The following is a 20,460-nucleotide window of genomic DNA, read 5'->3' on the forward strand; positions in this document are numbered from 1 at the left end:
GCATTGGTAAAATTTATTTTCGACTTAAAGTTGTGGGCATGCTTGGTCAGCCAGTCAAGTTGAAGGGTCTACTCATGATTTTTGTTCTTCTCAATAGTGAGCGACCGTTCAAAGCCCAATAGTTGCTTGGAATTCCAACCCAGGTCTTCCTTTAGTCGGGCCACCTTTGTAGTCGATCAATACAGGCTTGGGATGTTTCTAATCACCTGACTGGAGTGTGCAACTATTGGAGTTCATGCTCCAAAAATGTCAACCTATGGCATATGGTCAGACTCTCAACCCAATACTATAGGATGGAAAAGCTAATCAGCATCGATCGATATATGGAAAGGAAAAACATGGTTAAAAATATACCCCGGTGAATTTCTAAGTGAAGTTGTCTGCGAGCTCTCCGGGCGGAATAGTCACAGCTCAGGCCCTAGCATTTGCCCAGTCTTGCACTAATGTCCCTTGGATCTTAATCTAATGCTCGGAAGCGTGGCTCAGCGTCATCAGGGTGACGCCACTCGTTGGTCGATAGGTGGATAACGTGTCTATGGTTGCTCGGATCTAATGGCTCCGAGGTGGCTAGACCCTTAGACTTGGACATCGAGGAGGAGCGAATCATGAATACCTGGGCAGTGAGGCTGACTGGCTAGGGTGGTATGTAAGCAACTGTATGTGCATATATCGTCTCGGGCGACAGCACGATAAGAAGGCATCTGATCGGATGATGGAGGAGTTGGTGCAGCTGCTCTCCTCTCCGGGATAGAGGAAGATGAGGTTTCACCCCGCTTGGAATGCGGGTGAGAGGTGGCCGAGTGGGAAGAAGCTTCCCCTCAATGCCTTTTGCGGTGTTGGATTAACGACTGATCTGATGTGGCCAATTCCGAAGGCACCACAATCGGAGCCATGGATTGCCGCTTGGGAGGCAGCTTGCCTATCATGGCCATGACATCACTCGTCGCCACCCGGCTGCCTCCTGCCTCGCTAGCTACCGCGCAACTTCCTCCTACCTCGCCAGAAGGATTGTCGGAATGTTCGACCAGCAATAAACCTCGACTCTCTAACTCGACGATGCCCCTGACATTGATCTCCACATCAGTGAGTCTGCTCTCGCCGCTCAGCTGTGCCCTCAACATGATTTGTGCTGCAAAAAAGAAAGAGAAATCAGTTAGATTCAAAGGCAAGTGATGGTAAAAAGACATGTCTAGGGAGATGGGTACCTGCACGCGGATTGGACTTAGCCCAAACACATATAAAACCCCCTCCAACAGCAGCCGATGTATGTGTTACTTTTGACCAACGAGACTTGAGGCTACCTGGAGGTAGTATGGTTTGCTACAGTATCTACCGAGTGAGGGAGGTTTCACCAATTCTATCTACCAACTAGTCGAATAATCGAGTTGGCCGAGAAGATGGACGAAGAAATAATGCTCCCTCCAGTGTTTATTAGAGGAAGGCATTTTATCAAAGTAGACCGCGCCCACTTGGGCTTAGAGCTGAAAGGTCCCTAACTCGGATAGCTTAGGGTAATAGAAATAGTGGAACACGCGGGGTACTAAGGGAATCTCGTATAGACGGAATAGTACGATCACCCTGCATAGCAACCTAAAAGAATTGGGCACTAGTTGGTGCAAAGAAATGTAGAAATATTTAGAAACTTCCAAGAAAAGGAGGTGAACAAGAAAGCGGAGGTTGACATAAAATTGGTTCTTAAAGAAAGGGAGAAAGTCATCATGCGACAGATGGGACGATCATAAGTAGAAGGGATGCCGATTTGATAATCAGAGGGGAAGCGATAGGTGAGCTTCATTTGGTCAACTTCGTCGTCGTTGAATTTAGAGGCGGTGGACGTGTACAAGAGCCAGGGGACAACCGGGGGAGGACGAGGAGATTCAGCCATGAGGAAGAAAGAGGGAAGAAAAACTAAGAATCAAAGAAAAAGAGGAGGAGAGGCTTACTGCATAGAAAATCACCTGTGACGAAAAGGAGACGATGAGCGTGAGGAAGATGATGAGGGGAAGAGAAAAAGACGAGAGTTTAAAAACCTAGACAGCGACCACTCTGAGTCGTTCTATTAAGAACTTTGGAAAATGGGAGTTCATCGTAGCCGTCGAATTAAAAAAGACAGCAATCACATCAATCTCAAACAACCGTCTGTCACATCACACATGCAGCGACATGTAGAGGTGTCACGTGGCATTCTGTTATAGGTGGAATTAATAATGAGGCAAAAAGCATGATTATAGGGCATGACTAAGAGTGCTCTGCATTAATGGGTGAATATTTGAATGATTCTAGAGAAAATCACACACGATAGAGCCGAACGGCGACTATAAAACCAAATGTCTACGCTATCTGCAGCCAAATGACAACTATAAAATCTAATGTCTTAGCCATCAACAGCCGAATGTCAGTTATAAAACCGAATGTTTTCGCCATCCGTAGCTGAACAGCGGCTATAAAACCGTGTGAGGACGTCAGCAAAGTCTATGGGAGGCCTTGAGTGGCAGAACGCCTAATTGGGGAGAGAGGCGCAGGAAAATACTAATGGTCCAATAAGTCAGACTTGTGGCCTCCTTCGACTAGACTTGAATGAGAGACTTATGATCCGGTAATAATAAGGATCCCACCAAAGATAGGTCAAAGTAAGGAAGACCGGCTGACATGGAAGACAAGTCAAGTGGGATAGCCAAGTTGGCCGAGCGGACCGAGTATTGCCAAGCAGACCGGGTTTTGCCGAGTGGATGGTACTAGCTCAGGAGACAAGTATGTCGGACTCTCCTAGCCGGATAAAATTTCCCTCCGACAACAAAGAGAGCTAAGCAGTAGGTGGTCTCACCGACCAGGCTTCGCGTCCGATTAGAGGGGGATAACCAACAAAGGTCAGGAAGCAAGGAAAGAGACGGACGACAGGCATTAAGGATACTGCCGAGTGGAGACAACCCAACCAAGCGAACTCCGACCGACTGCACATGACCCCATCAAATATCTTATCATATTTTTTTAGGAGTTTGTGCCACTGATAGCAAGACATGTCTAGCAGGCAATCATACTTTAGAAACTTCATGGTTGTCACATCAGAGAAAACTGTATGGTTGCTTAAGGAATAGTGTCAGAGACACTTTTTGACTTGTCTTATCCTAGGATACATAGGAAAACATGCCTACGATTTAGGATGTGTTCACGAATACTACAGTGATACTATAAAAAGGAGTTCCTATCTACAGGGAGAGGTATGCGCAACTTCGCTTTCTACATCTCTTAGCTACAGTTCTCCATTTCTTGAGATCGCCGGAGACTGATTTGAGAGTCAGAGGGCCAATGTCTGGAACCCCTTCCCGGGTCGGCACTGATACTTCTGTATTGCTGGGTTACGTGTAGTTTTTGTCGTGTCAAGTTTAAGGCCACATCCCCAATTTATCATTTTCACCATTTTTAGATAGATCAAAAGTCATGACAGGGATCAAGATTTTGGTAGTGACTGGAGCAATCATAAAATTAGGATGAATGTACTAGGGGTATTATTGTACTAACATAGAAAATATTTAAAAATAAATTCATTTTTAATCGAGACATTACACCTGTTGTAAAAAGCATTAACATTGGAGGATTTACATGTGTGCATCCGTCCTGATAATCAAACCTTATTCCACGGGATTGTTATATGGTATATAAAGGAACACGCCTTTTGCAAGGGTGCATCATACCATGATTAAGTCGTCTTATTATAGTTCTGAAGTTTGAAATTCAAATACAATATATTATGTAAAATTTTCTCTCTAATGGGTAATCGACCATAAAATACTAGTGGTTAGAATGGACTTCTATGTGTATTTTTTTAATTTACCTAGGTGATCAGTTTACAAGGACAAAACAACCATCCTAAGATTGGTTAAGCCAAAAACTTGGATATCTAATGCCAACTAAAAAATTAATAATAATAAAAAAAGAACAATAAAAATAAACATGGGACTGGGCTTTGAAGATGATTCAGCTGTGGCCCATTTAAGACACATGTCGACGACATCAAAGTGCTTGTAAAAAAAATTTATAAATGGAAATAAAACAAAAAAATATACTAATGGTTAGGATGGAGTTCTATGTATATTTTTTTAATTTACTTGGTAATCGGTAGAAACTTTTATAGGGACAAAATAGTCATAAAAAGAACACTAAAAATAGACATGGGACTGGGCTTTGAAGATGATTCAGATGTGGCCCATTTAAGATATGGCCAACTATATCGAAGCGCTTGTAAAAAAAATATATAAATGGAAATAAAACAAAAAATACATACTTTGTCAGAAGTGGGATTTGAACCCACGCCCTCGTTAGAGGACCAGAACTTGAGTCTGGCGCCTTAGACCACTCGGCCATCCTGACTGAATTGTTCGAATCGTTTTACATTTACCTAATAAGATAAATATTTTTATCATAACCTTCGCCAACACGAGATAGAGGTTGCATATAGAGACTTCATCAATCATCGAGCACGTGACGTAGCTAGCTTCTTTCCCCTCACTCCATCTTTAGTTGTTATAAATGTACATAGGAAGTAAACTGGTGGAAAATGGAAGTCATTGTTGCTTCAAGTGTATATAATTCTTGCCTTTTACTCATCAAAGTATTCCTTTTTCTTATATTCTCTTTGAGAATTGAGAGTCAGTCACTTTCATAATTGGTAGACAAAAGCTTAATGATAGTGTGCTACTTGAACAATGACCTGAGATTATTCATCTAAAACATAAAATTAAATATTCACATTTTTTCCCTTTGATAAATTATCATCCAGCAAACAAACCTTAAATACTCCTACCCAGAAACATACCTTAGCAGGCGAAGCACCGGCGCCACTGCTGCAGTATGGCACGGGGTACAAAAGACCGTTTGATTTGGAATACTGACATGCCTGCTCACAGTGAGCTGGCCAGGCAGGCCATCTCGCGCCTCGTTTTTGGCCGCACGATCTCGATCGTACGGACTAAATAACTTACTATTCTCCTGCCTAGGTGGCAGTTTGCAGTTACAACCCTAAAACCTGTGAAATCGCGAAACGGGCAATGGAATAACCGAATCAGAGCGTTGGTAAAAATTCCGGATGCTGATAATAAAAAAAGGAGGGTGTCTTGGGAATTTCGAGAAATGTCAGTGGGTTTTATTTGCGTGTCGCTCGTGCTTATTTATGTCATTTTTCTTCGCGTCTCTTGTCTCATCTCTTCCGTCTCCTCCCCATCGTCGATCGTACTGCCAAAAGTAGAAAGTTTCGGCAGGCATTTAGGATTGCGGGGAACCCTAATATCCATCGAATTGGAACGCATTCTCCGTGGTATATCTATTGGCTGGCGGTGTGGGATTCCATCCGTAGCCGTTTCAGCTCATCAGTAGCTGTATCTTGCGGCTGGCATATCTGTGTTGCCTTTCTTGGTGAAATTTCTCTGAAGGTTTAGCGTTATTTGGGGCTACATTGTGTTACATTCCTATTTGAGTTATCTTTTTTCGGAATTTCTTGTCGTTCTTGGCATTGAAAAGGTCGGATTTCCTTCTAGATATATTGCGGTTTGCTGAGCGCAAGAGTTCTTCCGAGAGGGGGACTTTTGTGCCATTATTTAATAACTCATATCTCAGAAGCACTCTCATTGTTGAAGTTTGATACAATCTCGGCTGCGCCATAGTCTTCGGTATGCTCCAGGTATTCTAGCCGCTTTTAATCTCAGATTCTCAGTTCATGTGAATGCGGTGAGAAAATGATTCTATTTTGTAAAAAGTTGGAGTCTTTCTTGAGGAGGAATCATATTCCTTTGTCGAAGGCAATTTGATCTTGCTCTGAACATGCTTTTGGTTCTTATCTCCTCTGTGCTTTAGTTCTAGATGACAGATGGGAAAGTAAGCTCTCCAGATACTGGGTTTATTTAGATCCTTTCTGTAGTTCAACAAGTCTTGATTTTGATATTGAATCTCTGTTTCTGATTGGTGATTCTTTCGAAAGATCCTTCAAGATCCATGGAGTTCATTCACCAATACATGATTCCCCTAGTGCTTCTCAGGATGTTATTCACAAGCCAGTATGAAGCCCAGTCAACAGGTTCATCTACAGGTGAAGCGAGAACGTTAGATACTCTCCTTCAGGACTATGCTTACCGTGCACTTGTTCATCCCCACACCGGAATTGTATATGATGCTACTGTCCCTAGCAATCTCACTGGCATCAGGATTGCAGCATTAAGGCTTAGAAGTGGGAGCTTGAAAAGGAGAGGATTTGATAACTTCAAGGAATTTGACATCCCACCTAACATTGTTGTTCAGCCTTATACAGAAAGGTTGGTTCTGGTTTACCAGAATCTTGGCAATTGGTCTTCTTTCTACTACCCTCTTCACGGTTATACCTACTTGACTCCTGTGCTTGGTCTCCTTGCGTATGATGCTGCAAATCTGTCTGCTACTAATTTGTCTGAATTAGATTTTGCAGCTACAAACTTACCTGTATCTATTAATTTCACCAATGTCTTTCCCGTGCCAAGTGGTTTGACTGCCAAATGTGTGTGGTTTGGTTTAAATGGCTCACTAGATTTCAGAGATTTGGAGTCTGGTAGTGTATGCACTGCCTTTCACCAGGGTCACTTCTCCCTTGTGGTTAACTCCAGTGAGATTGCTCTTCCTCCTGGACCAAGTGAAGGTCCAGGGATGCCTCTAAATCCTGTCAAGCCATGGAAGATAATTGTTGCTGTTGTTGGTGGAGTTATTGCTCTAATTCTCTTGGCTTTACTCATATACCTAATGCTCAAGTATAACCAGAATAAAAAGGTGGCAAAGATGGAGCAGCATGCAGATGCAGGAATATCCTTACACACAGCAAGCGTTGGAAATACACAGGTTCATGTGGCTTTTGGCACAAGGACACAACCAGTCCTTGAGAATGAACTCGTTGCTTAACTACATGGCGAGGAAAATGCTTGATGAGGACTATCATTCAAGTATTTCAAATGTACAGAATGAGCGAAAAACCATCACTGCTGACTGGTCATGTTGAAATTAAATTTCCATGATACAGGTTAGGATCTGCAATCAGCACTTACAAAGTAGACATTGTTTTATCATATTTCTTTTTTTATGTTGAGATCTTCCACTGTTCTCTAGTCATCACCTAACAAGACATTGCCTACTGTCATGTAAAAGGCCATAAGCACAATGAAGAATATGGCAGTTCTTGTTAGCTGTAACTGTTTCAATTTTTTATTTGTTGGTTATGTTATGAGGGATACTGCTAACAACACTAAGATTATTCATCCAGTCTGGTGCGTCCTGGTTTCAGTTACCGGTGCATTGTCTGTCATCGTTGAAGCCATTTAAAGTTCACTAAAAGTGTTGATTGTGTCAATAATATCAAGTTCTGTTTGAACACAGGATAATGTTTCAGTAAAAATTAATATGATCCATCCAAGTAATTGGACCTCAAGGTATACAAATTCTTTCCTTGTGGCATGCACTTGGTATGATGCTACAGATTGATACTGTCAGATTTGAATTATCACTTTGATATACAGGATAGCTATCAGATATGGTCAACTTGTCAGAATTTTATGTGAGATTTGATCTGCAATTGAGGAGACACTTGTTGCTAGCAAGTATATATCAAGTTTCGAGATCACGGTGCTGTTTTGAGATTCACAAATACGACAGAATTATGAGAAGCAAGAAAACATCACTTTGGCTGCTGAGAGGAAACAAAACAAATTAAAGAGGAGGATCGTGTACCTGAGCTGTCCACAGGTAGAACATTAATGTCACGAGATGCATGGCCAAGTCCAAAGGAACAAACAAGTCACTGTGGAACTCGTTTTTCTAGGCGCCTTGTCTTCTTCCTTTATGGCTCAGTGTCTGATTTCGGAGGATTCGATGTTGCAGGCACAAGGCTGATGCATAACTTTGACATCATTAGCACTCGTTAACTGCTTTCAGAAAGAGTCGACGACCCCCACAAAAGAAGCCAATAAGAACACTCCTCGGCTTTAATGACAGGCCGGATCTTCCTCAATTTTCCAATGGAATATAGCTACGTACGTGAGAAAACGCCGCCAGAGTTTCATGAGTATGGCCTTAGAACACTCCTCGGCTTCATCTGTTTGTATGATTAAAGTTTCTCTTTCATTGATTGATCAAAACATAGTTATTTTGGAAGAGAGAATAGTTCTCTTTCAAAAAGAACGGAAGTAATTTTTTATCACGGGGCCGTGATCCCTCCACTCTTATTAAAAATCAACCTCTAGGTTGTCAATGAGTTTGTCTAGATCATCCGGACTGAACTGACGAATCCTCAAAGTTCAATATAAGTGTTTTATTTTTTTAACTTGCTCCAGAAAGCAACTTATGAATACGTTCATCACTGCGTGCTTTGTCGAGTTGAGAAGGGATGCTACGGTTTGAATCCTAATGATAAGTGGGTGTTGCTGCTTGCTGAAAGACGAAGAGTGCTTCCCATGTAAGTTTGTTCTTTTGGCACGAAAGACAGTACGAATAAATCATCCAGTTGCTGATTATTATTATTTTTTATTGTAACGTTGGCTTGGAAATTCATAACTCTGAGGCGTGTTTGATTCAATCATCAGGCATAACCTTGTATTTAACCAGGTAACACTGAATATGAAATAACCAATTCGGCCATCAAGCTAAATCAAAAAGCACTCGTCGCAACGGACGACTTACAAACCTAACATCTCGTTGTTGTGCACCCTATTTGAAGAATTTTTTTTTATAAATATGTCGTAGCTGAATATTGAATCACGGATATAACTTAATATTATTTAAATAAATTGAAAAAAAAATAGAATTTTTTTATTAAACTTGAAACCACATAAAAATTCACAAATATTGTAAGGTAACCACATTATGAATTACTGATGTGACAGATATAATCCGGAATAATCAAACAAGATTAAATAATATAATCTTGAATAGATAATTAAGATTATCAATAATAACATTCAACTAAACATACCTTAAATAGCTATTCAAAAACTTTAATGATCTAATCTGATAATATCATATTGTTTATGTATCACCCTCTAATTGCTCTCTTTAATATTAGACGATCTACCCATTTTTGCCATGTGGAATACCATAAAGAAGAACACCTTGTATAGGAGACCTTTCGATCCTCCTTCTAACTCTTCTATTAACATCGATAAATAAGATTATAAATAAATTAAATATTCATAAGCAAGCTTATCTTTGCTTTAATAAAGACTTATTTATATTAATTCAATATACAAAGATCAAATAAATGAATAAATTTAAATAACATATTAAATTAAATAAATAAACTTTAATAATGTATTCAACAGGTTAATATTTATGAATAAAAATTATAAAATAATATTCATGATTGATGTCTATAAACTAAATGTATAAATCAAAATTCATTAACAAAATTATTATCAAATTTATAAATGAATAAAAAAACTCTCAAAATGAATAATCAAAACTTGTAATATTATACTCACCAACTTAGCTAACCAAATTTAAAATTATAAATTTTTCATAAAAAAACAAATTTAAATTAAAAGCTTGATAAGATCTAAATAAACCAAGCTAAAAAAAAACCAAATCAAACTTAATTCATTTCAGATTTAACTTGACCAATTACTCTATCAAATAAGTTTAAACATCCCTAGTTTGACTCATAATTTGTTTTAGCTTAGACAAAACAAGAATCCTTATCACAGAGCCTCTTGACCCCTACAATGCTATAATCTTGGGCTTAAAAGCACACTTAATCATTGGAAAATTCAAGACTTAGTTATGACCATGTAATATAAAGTGCCAAACTTGTTGAACCAAATAGGCTGTTAAACCCAAACACCAATGGAACTGAAATGAAGCTCTTCAAACGAATTATTTGTCAAAAGTTCAAAATTTTCACCAATCAAATCACCAACATCCGAGCCTCCTTATAAAGTGATTTGATGGACTAAGTTATTGCCGAGAATAATTCTCAACTTGATCTTTCCAAGGAAAAAAAAAGGTAGAAAATATGTCCCAGCACTTAACGAACAATCAGGAAATCAGGAAATGTATGCTCGTTTTTCATCATCAAGCCGGTATAGTTCATGGGATATGCCCCAGAACAAATTTCATCTTTAAATTTAAAAAATTCTCAAAAAATTGTTATTTCAAAATAATTCTTAAATGTCAAGAAATTTTTTGATGAAAATAAATCTATTACAAAGCTTATCTCTCCAACTGAAGCTTGCTAATATTTACAAAAGTACAAATAGGGAGTGTGTGAGTAACATTAATAATTTAATCATTATTCTCATCAACTCACGCCCCCAGTTAATTTGATGATTTTTTAAAATTCCGTATAGATAATCATCAAAAGTGTTGCATCCACTTTTACATAATTCCTACCGCTAGTATACCGCTCTCTTTTCTATCTCGATCTCTAATTTGAACTTGGAAGAAAGGTGTGATTTTTTTTTTGAAGAGTATAGCAAAATAAACATGCATGGATATTAACTGCGGTGGTGTCAATGACCTGTAATGCTAGAGATTGAGCTGCTGACAAGAGGTTCCGTACCTGAACTTTCTGATAACAAAGATGAGCTTGAGACTGTCTTAATTGAACCTGTTGCAGGAGCTTCATGTGAACTATCATCTCCCAACATTTGAAGTATGCACTCTAGCTCAGCCACAACCTCCGATATTGATGGCCTTGCATCAGTCTCATCTGAGCAACATTGTATTGCTAAAGAACTGAATTTTTCCACACATTCTGAAGAATAAAATTCCATGCGGTTGTCGACAAGTGTGAACATCAATCCCGATTGACAAGCATTTCTAACCTGCAAGAGAAGAAAAAATAGCAAAAGTGTGTGAGAATTATCATGAAAACACAAACGATTGGAAAGGACCAAGCTGATTAGGGTCTTCTTGCTGTTTGCTGAGTTTCATATGTGGTGTTCGATCAAGAATTAATCAAGTACAATAGAGAATAATGTCACATGAAAGTGTGGCCAAATGTCTTATATGGTTTGGCAACAAACCAAGTTCCAAAATTGAGAAAGAGAACTATTGTGATAATGGATAGACAACCAAGTTTTATGAAGCAGCAAATATATAGAACCACTGAATCTCAAATAGCTCAGGAAGATAAATGATTGCATATAAATGAAATGCACACTTTATTGGGTGGACGCATCAGTAAGAGTAAATGAAAGGAAATAAACATCACAGAATTGGTAAATTAGATTACAAAGTACTACTTTCTGTTTGATAATCCTCTCTGATTTTTCTTCTCCATTTAGACTTCCTATCTTTTCCTTCACTTTCAATTTTTGTTCATTTCTTCTCACTTCAACCTATGTAAACTCAAGCTATGGTCATATTTCACACCATTCCAGAAATTTGACATTTAAGCAGTGATGCACTGCCAGTCATATTGACATATTAATCAACAAGAAAACCAAGCAGCATTCAGTGAAAATATTTTTGTTAGTATTCAAACGAGAAATATTGCAATCATATAAGTCCCGGACATAATGTCCATCGATATAAAATCTTATGCAGGACAATTTATATATCATGATGAACTTTAAATTTCAACTCTACTACATCCCAAGCTATAGCATAAATTTCAAGAGATGTTTGGCTTGTTAAATTAGTAAAAGTCTTATACATTGCAATATCTTAATTTTTCACTTACCATTCCACTCAAATTGTTGTTGTGTCTCCGAAGGCTCTCTATCCTCCAGGCAACAAATCCCTTTTATTCCTTCATGTGTAGTCATCCTCATTCTCTTCATTAACAACAACCACGTTGTATCATCTTTGTTCTCTTAGGTAAGTTTACAACTCATGTCATTTCACTTCCTCATTGTGCCAGCCTATAGCAGTGATCGCCCACCTTTATGCTTTGAGCATCCCAATTGGCCATGATACATCCAACTCCTCTTAGAACATCTTCCAGGGAAAGCCCATCACCATTTACTTCTTCCTCTTTCCCCTAGGGGCTAGGTCACCTCTTACATAGTCCTCAACAGTAGGCTTGTCTTTGCCTCCAAAGATAACCACAGCCAATGCCTTTTGTCGAGAACTGTACTAGTTGCTGCTTCACAGGAGAAGAAATGGAATGATCTCTTTTTCTTAGGCTTTAAGGAAAAAATATTTAGAGAAAGAGAGTAAGTGGGCTTAGATCATGGTTTAAAATTAGAATTGTGTTGGTTGGTAAATGTGAAATCTACCATTCCGCCTAGTGACCGACATACAAAACTCATCAAATACAGATGATCCTAGAGGTTGTCAACTCATGAGGCTTCCCCCAGTCTACTCAAGTATTTTGTGAGCAAAGGTTCTGCTAGAGGACCCCACAAGGATTTAGCAAGGACCTTTTGAAGTTTCCACGAGCTTGACGTCATTGAGATCTTTTGTGAGGTCTTCCGCGAGCTAGGATTTCAAAAGCTTTCTAGAGGCTTCTGCAAGCTCGAAGTCATAAAAAGATATTCCACAAGGTTTTGCTCTCATTTCTTCTTCTTCTTCCTCCCCTCAATTCCTCTAGATGATCAGTGTAGACCAGCACTACCTTGGTAGACCATTGACATATCTTCTTCCAATTGTAAAACCTCAAGAAGGAATGAGATTTCAAACTTTGGTTGAAGTTAAGAAAAAATATGGTTGTTTAAAAAAGGGAAGAGAAGTGAACAATGTAGTTTTATTAGGAAAAAAGCTACAGAAAGTTAAGAAAACAAAGTGCTAGTTTTAAAAAGAAAAGGAAGGATTACAAAAATTGGAATGGTTGGGATCATTAAAAATAAGAGAGAGAGAGAGAGAGATGTGGGTGAACAAAAAGATAAAATAGTTAACTAAAAGATACTTATGCTAGATCATTTATTTCCGGTCTTCTGTTTTCTTATTCTTCTTTTTGTCTCATCTTGAGGTCTAGTTTTTTATCTCATCGTCCTTTAATTATCTTGTGCATGATATAAGATGAAATTAGTTGTTTTTTTATTCTAGTATCTCTTTTCTCTTGGGGCTGGTGTCAGATTCAACTTAGTCGCTCCCAGCATATACTGTATTGGAGTGAGATGATTGACATTTCAATCTCCATCCAGCATGTCTCCCTTTACAAAGATGTTTGAAGCCCTACTCAACAACACTTATCTTTATCAGTTAAAGCTTCAAAAGGATGGATAAATCTTTGTCCTTTTCCTATGTCATCTTTCCTCGAGCAAATTTCATATTTTTTATACTCTCCTCTCTATGATTCGTGTCTCTTAGATTATGCTGGGCTTTACTTAGTCTCTCCAGCTATTAACTCTTCATTACAAGAGCAGATGTTGAAATTCTAATATATGTTTTCCACTCTGTAACCTCTCATAAATTTCATTTTATCTTGACAAACTTCATTATGCTATGGTTTCAATTTGTCGCAGACAAGGAACATACCAACTCATTTGAAGACATTGTCACTTTAATCTTTATAAGATCCTCTAGAAATATACGAAGAATAAAAACAACACTATTTTGAAGTTGGACAAAGAACAAGCCACTCCAGGAAAGAAAGGAAAAGAAAAAGAGACAAAAACATCAAAACAGTTATTTACCTCTCTTACAATGTTTTTGCCATGTGAAATTGGTCGCATCCCAGTCAGAAGTTCTAGGAATACAACCCCAAGACTGTACACGTCACTTTTGTCTGTCAGCTGATGAGTTAGAATATACTCTGGATCAAGGTAACCCTGAAAAGTAAATAAAACCAACCTAAGGAACTTGAAAGTATAAGCAGCGAGCCTGTGGGAATATATGATAATAAATCTACTTGGAATTTTACTTTACACAAGTTGAAATGAATCTGGAACATAGCAAAGATGTCTTCCATCATTTTCAGACAAACTGAAAATTTTAAATTGTCTCTTCCTGTTATTAGGAATCAAATATCTTTTTAGTCATTTCAAACTGAAAAAAGTGGATGTACAAAAATGATCCATTTTTTTGTGTATGATATCTACAAGTTCTGTTATACTTGCCACACTAGTATGTTAGTTCACTATCATTAGCTCCTATTAAATCTTGAATGTTGCAATATGTGCATTTCCTCCCTGCGACACAGATTCAAGTATGTAATTGTTCATCCTGATTGTAAATAAACAAATTGATTGTGATGTGTATGGAAAATAGTAATAAGGCAATATGTGACATACAAGAAGGTGTAGTATCTTGGGAAACAATCCCTCCACACCCCCCCCCCCCCAAAAAAAAAAATAGTATTAGAGTCAAGTTCCTTAATCAACCTTCGTCCTGATCTTGTCCAAGAGTGTAAATCACAATGGTTATATCCAAGAGACAAAGTTGTATAAGGATTCACAAATTGAAGCTTCCTTTATCCCTCCTGGTCAAGATCTCAAGTGTAAGTTCCTCATAGCCTAGAATCTTTCCTCTGCCATTGAGAAATTGCCTTCTATCAAAACCATTCTCTTTCTAGTGGCACCTCTGTGTCTCTCCCTCTTGTGAATCTCTAGATCCATTTAAAGTAGTGCCATCTCCTATGGAAGTTCTCCTGAATCAACTCAACTCTCAATTTCAATGCTTCACTCCCTAATGTCATCACTCACTCGCAAGAGACTGGCATTTAGGAGTGAATGTGAGCTAGGTTTGGTCGAGAAGCTTTGCATCCTCCTACAACACCATATGTCCATGGCACGAATGATCTCTGGAAGCTCCTCCTTGTGGTCCAAATTCCTCCTTGTGATCCTAGTTCTAAAATCTTGAGGCTGATCTCTGGAAGCTTCTCCTTTTGGATCCTATCACCTTTTATCCATAGAAACAAAGAAGAAAACTCACAATCCAAATCTGTGAGCAAATTGGTTCATTTTAAGTTGAATTCTTCTATCACTGTCATATAGGATTCTTTAACTACGCCATACACCCGAGAGCATTAATCTTATTTTATGAGATGTCAATCTTCTATATTCTCTTTGGTGACCAAGATTGCTTCAATTCATCTTTTTCTACTACTAGCTATTGTATTCCACTGACCACTTCATCATCTTGACATTAAGATTACATTCCTTTACAGTGAACTCTCTAAGGAGGTTTATATGGAGCAAACTCTACGTTTGTTGCTGAGGAGACAGTTCTTGTGTAAACTGAAGAAATCAATGTATACACTTAAACCATCTCCGAGAGCTTAGTTCAGGAAGTTAAGTTCAACTCTTTTTCAGTACCACTAGGAGTATTTCGAATCACTAGGTGTTCTATTTCATATCAAAATCCAAAACATGTGTTCTTGTTATGGTCTATATGGATGTCATTATCATCCCTAGTAATGTCTCTATTGGGATTGTCAAGTTGAAATATTATCTTTATCAACAAGTCTATACTAAAGACTTCAATAATCTCAAATACTTCCTTGGTATATATTTCTTGGTATATAGATTACTTGTGTTTTTATTTCTTTACAAAAAAAGGAAGCAAGTAATCTTGACAATGTATTTATGGAGGTTGCTTACTCAAAAGAATGTATTTATGTCTCACAATGTAAGTATATGTTGAATATGCTCAAGGAGGTTGAAGAGGTTATCTTTAATGACGCATCCATACTAAAGGCTTGAGTAATTTCAAGTATTTCCTTGGTATATAATTTACTTGCTTCCTTGATATAGAGGTTGCTTGCTCAAAAGAATGTATTTATGTCTCACAATGTAAATATGTGTTGGATATGATCAAAGAGATTGGCATATTAAGGATTAAACTAGCAAATACACTTATGGCTCTAAATGTCATAATAGTATCAAGACGGAGAGACTCTAATTGAACCAGAAAAATACAAAAGTAGGTAGAAAAATTAAATTATCTTTCAGTCACCGGTCACCAATCCTTACATCTCATTTATTATTAATTTGATGACTCAAATTTTGGGAGAGATAGTTCTACGAGAAAAGGTATCTTGTTATGTGATCAAGGTCATCTTCAAATTGTGGAGTACTCACATCTAGCGAGGGTAGGTTCTGCTATAGATAAACAAATGATCTATTCTAGCTATTATGTTCTCTTAGAAGGAAAACTTATTTCTTAGAAGAACAAAAAGCAGACAACTATAGCAAGATCAAGTGCAAAAACAAAATATAAGGCAATGACCCTAGCTACAAGTGAACTACCTAAGATAAAATAATTAATGATTGAGGTAGGATATGCCCTAGCAGAGCCAATGAAAGTTGTATTGCAACAATTAGATTACTATGATCATATCTTCTAACCCTACCCTGTATTTCATATGAAAACAAAATAAATAATCGATTGTCACTTTAGCAAAGAGCAAGTACAATTAAATGAGATCATCGCTTTATTTGTCAACTCCATGATCAATAGGCGAACTTGTTGACAAAACCTCTAGAGGACTAAGGTGGACTAAGGTTGAGTACTTTTGTAACAAGTTGGATTTTTGTAATATATACAAACCAACTTAAGGGGGAGTGTTGTAGTGTCTTGGATTAAGTTGCAAATAGATAAAAGTCTAAGGTTGTATTTAAAATATTATTTATCAGTAATATATATAGGCAGAAGTGGGCTACCTAGGTATCTCGTTGGGAATAATTTCCTCAACAACAAGAATATGTGAATTTTGGTAGGTGGGTGGTCCAAGGAATACAAATGAGACCTACGGGAGTGAACAAAGTGTTTTAGTTTTGTTTTTGGTACTAATTGATATAGGAAGGGTAAGAGAATAGGCCATTTTTGCATGGAGAAATGCTAGCACCAAGGAGGACAAAAGACAACTGCAACAAAGAAGAGGGATACTCATTGTAGAAGAGGACAGAGAGGAATGTTTGGAACAAAAATTCTTTATTCTTGTTGTTGTGCTTCTTGTGCGGTCTTCAAATAGGTTACATAATATCAACAGAGCCGTTTGAGTAGTTGTAGCAAGCTATTATAAGGGTCTTTGTGATGCAACACCAAAATTGAACTGTCAAACCACCCAAGAACTAGGAACAAAATTGATAAGCGAATGAGGAAATAACCTCACCTAGAGGAAAAAGTCTCACACATAGAAATTGAAAATTGTATTAATTCAAAGATGATTAAAATATAGGACTCTGGACTTTTTTATAAATTCGACTCAACAATAAATATGGAAATAAATATTCTAAATAAAGGAAATAGGCTAATCTAAAAGGGGTTATAATTATTCCCTATTTATTACCAAAATAGAAAATAATAATTACCAAATAACAAAAATTAAATCTATGATTTATTGTAGATGCATCAATCTTGAATATTTTGCAATTTAATTCATTTATTACAGATGCACGTCAATCTAGAATATTTTCTCTTCTCAAAGATTTTCAATTTCATTCCTTTTATTGTGGATGAACCAATATCGAATTTATCTTTAATTTATTTTCTTCAAAACTATTTTCTTTCTTGCGATATTTGTTTCCTTGTTTGCATTACTTTGTGGAGTTGAGGTGTTGCTAGGTGCATACGTAAGATGGGAGCCAATGGTAATTGGTAATTGGTAATTGGTAATTGGTAATTGGTAATTGGTAATTGGTAATTGGTAATCGGTAAGGCTAACCGACATAATCCAGTAAAGTGCCATATCTCATTAGATTCATTGAGAGGAGAACCCAATCTTCTTGAAGACGATAAAGGAGAAGACAGAATACATACATAAATTTGGTCTAATTCTCACCAATCTTGAAAATCAAACTCATTCGATTATCAAGAAGAGGTGGACAATTTCATATAAGTATAACAAAACAAATTATAATTATGACGTCACATTCTAAATTAAATCTAAAATACAATTAACATTAAATTAAATGTATTTCTCTTTTTCACTTAAGTGTTAATGTGCAATCCGAAATAATTGTTGACGTGGCCAAGAAGTCCATAACAAGGACTTTCTTTAATATGATATTCTGACTAGTACACATCATTTTACATTCACTAAATACTTCATGTTCTTAGAATCATGAACCTTAGCTGTGGCTATAAATTAAAAAGGAGAACAAGAGATACGTCATGCAGAAATCCATACTTACTGGCGTGCCCTTTACAACAGTTGATACATAGCCAGGTATGCTTCCATCCTTGTCCGGTACAGGGGCCAATCTTGAGATGCCAAAATCAGCTACTTTAGCATGAAATTTAGAGTCCAATAGTATGTTGCTTGCTTTAATATCACGATGAAATACAGGAGGATCTGCTTCACAATGTAGATACAGGATGCCCCTAGCTGAACCCAGAGCAATGTGCAACCTCTTCGAGAAACTCAAAGATTCATTTCGTTTCTCTGATTAACAGAGGGCATTAGTTAGCTAAGAAAACTGAACAGTTTGAAAGCGTTGATCAACAATTCATTAACACTATCCAGATTAGCATACTGTCTAACAAAGTTAAGACTTCAAATATAGAGATTAATTCTCAAATTGTTCAAGGAAACAGTATCTTTGAGTAGTTCTCTCAAGTCTCACCATGCCTGAACATATAACTCAAAACAACATCTCAATCCTTAAAAATGGTCCATGCACCTCCCGGAGCAAGAAAAGGAAGGTGCCATCACATGAATTCTTTTCTTGTTGTCTTTTTATGCCCTGCTGAACCTTCCAATCAAGATCTTCATTCAGGAACACACATGATAGCAAAATGTATCAAGTGGGCCATTTTAGACTTTGGCATTTAGGAGACGATATGAATTGTTAGGCTGTCCAAATTTATAAACTAAAAGACACTGTTTACTTGTTTAAGTTCATTGCTTAGTTCCCTTTATGCCTTTATGCCCTTGTTTGGTGGGTGATATATAGATTTAGAAAGGAAGCTTTAGTTATCAAATTGTAGGTGATGGCTTGTGGCTTGAGGAGTTGTGCTGCCGTGAGTGAATCAAGGAAGCTTAGTGGGTCTAGTTGTATGCTTGCTATAGTTATTTTGGTCATCTCCTAGTTGTGGCTCATATAGATTTTGGAGTGTTTTGAAGTAGCAACATGAAATTTGGAACCAAATTTCTTATTATGTATTGAAGTTTAATTAGGACTAATTAGTGGATTACAGGAAGTGGAGCCTTAATGTAATAGTAAAGTCGTTGTTGTGTGACCTTGTGGCCAGGGGTTCGAGTCACGGAAATGACCTCTTGCAATACAGAGTAAGAATGCATACAATAGACTCAATGTGGTTTGACTCTTCCCCGGAACCCGGCATTGGCGGGAGCTTCGTGCACCAGACTGCCTTCTTTTAGTAGATTCCACGGTTGGTTATTTGGGATCACTAGTGGTAGTGAGATTATTTTTAGCTAAACTAACATGTTCTAAGGCTGATTTAGTGGCATTTAGAGCCAGTTTGTGTTTTTGGGGTTAGATTGGTCAATTGAGGGTTGTACTGGGTGGATAATAATTCTGGTGTTGGATTCATCCAAATTTGGGCTTGAATCAAGCTTGATTTGGTTGAGTTTTGATTGAATTTGTGAGATCCAATTCTCTTTGGTTTAATTGATTATGGTTTGGGTTGATAACCTAAAGCCTTCCTTTTCTTTCGATCAGGATAGCTTGGAATGGAAAGAGGGAGGAAGGTGAGATTTGCATGGTGGAAATGTGGTAGATTCAGAAGAAAATCTGAGATGATGGTGAGATTAGAACATATGCTAGTGGTGAAGGTAGTGATGGATCAAACTATGAGGATGAAATGATGACCCTGTTTGCCACAGAAGATGATATATTCCTCTTCTGGCAGCCGTCCCTGCCGTCAGCAACCAACTTGCATGATGCACACATTCAGTGACAGAGGACATTGTAGCTTTCAGAATGCGGCGTACAGGCCACAGCTGAATGCATGGACTCTCCATGGCTTTTCTATTAAACCACATGTGAAGCATCCTCTGTTCCCAAGGTTTGCCGCACGTCACATTGAGAAAAACTCATTTCAATGATCCAAAAAACATGGGTTTTAATTTATAGTTGCAAAATGTTCTTGCTACAGGAATAGTGATTAAAGCTTTATGAAGAGATTATGATGATATGCATACCAGAAAGGTGGTCACGTAGAGTACCATTACACATAAACTCATAGACCAGCATCTGCAAAGTAGAGTCAATTATGATACTACTAATAACACCAATAAAGGTAAAATTAGATTAAACACCAAATATCAGTAAGCTGTTAGTTAAATAAAACAACATAATTGTTAAAGAATTGTAATGCAAACAAACTCTAAAAAGCTATGAAGTCAATTTCAAGATTTTGGTGGATGAGAATGTATGAAGACCACCCTGTCCTTCTATTATGGAGATTCAATCAGTCTCCTCCATTCAAATAGAAACTTATATACTAACAAAGACATTGAACAAAACAAAAAACATCTATCACATAGCAATTCTAGTTCCACATAAAGGGTCTTTATATTGTTGTGTGTCAATACCTAGAAGTTAGTTTTCATCATTGAGTTAGGCTAGCAACTTTGAGTGTTTCCTATAAATCAAGGGTCTAGCTACA

General features: G+C 37.5%; 2 protein-coding genes and 1 non-coding gene across 7 annotated transcripts in view; 1 reads left to right on the plus strand and 2 right to left on the minus strand.

Moving 5' to 3' along the window:
* Positions 1–4,284: 4,284 nt before the first annotated feature.
* On the minus strand, positions 4,285–4,368 carry TRNAL-CAA. The gene has a single exon. It is a non-coding gene; the product is annotated as a tRNA-Leu (tRNA).
* An 847-nt stretch (positions 4,369–5,215) lies between these two features.
* On the plus strand, positions 5,216–7,195 carry LOC121967787. Its single transcript, XM_042518237.1, has one exon. It carries the CDS (start codon positions 5,986–5,988, stop codon positions 6,913–6,915), a length of 930 nt encoding a protein of 309 aa, XP_042374171.1. The 5' UTR covers positions 5,216–5,985; the 3' UTR covers positions 6,916–7,195.
* Positions 7,196–10,419: 3,224 nt separating this feature from the next.
* The window catches only part of LOC121967786 (probable LRR receptor-like serine/threonine-protein kinase At1g06840), a 45,101-nt gene continuing 35,060 nt past the window's right edge, over positions 10,420–20,460 (minus strand). For 4 of the 5 annotated variants that reach the window (XM_042518232.1, XM_042518231.1, XM_042518234.1 and 1 more), the window contains 4 exons: positions 19,994–20,045; positions 18,021–18,271; positions 13,581–13,715; positions 10,420–10,823 (listed from right to left, as the gene is read on the minus strand). In XM_042518232.1, the coding sequence (XP_042374166.1) occupies positions 10,509–10,823; positions 13,581–13,715; positions 18,021–18,271; positions 19,994–20,045 (753 nt within the window). In that variant the 3' untranslated portion in view covers positions 10,420–10,508. Of the gene's footprint in view, positions 10,824–11,776; positions 12,086–13,580; positions 13,716–18,020; positions 18,272–19,993; positions 20,046–20,460 lie in introns of those variants that run through there. The other variant, XM_042518235.1, reaches the window with a different exon arrangement.

The sequence above is a fragment of the Zingiber officinale genome, chromosome 3B, assembly GCF_018446385.1.
Source record: "Zingiber officinale cultivar Zhangliang chromosome 3B, Zo_v1.1, whole genome shotgun sequence".
Taxonomy (NCBI): Eukaryota; Viridiplantae; Streptophyta; class Magnoliopsida; order Zingiberales; family Zingiberaceae; genus Zingiber; species Zingiber officinale.

What these genes read in the sequence shown, in the direction of transcription:
- LOC121967787 (XM_042518237.1), top strand. Translation starts at nt 5,986, where the DNA reads ATGGAGTTCATTCACCAATACATGATTCCCCTAGTGCTTCTCAGGATG.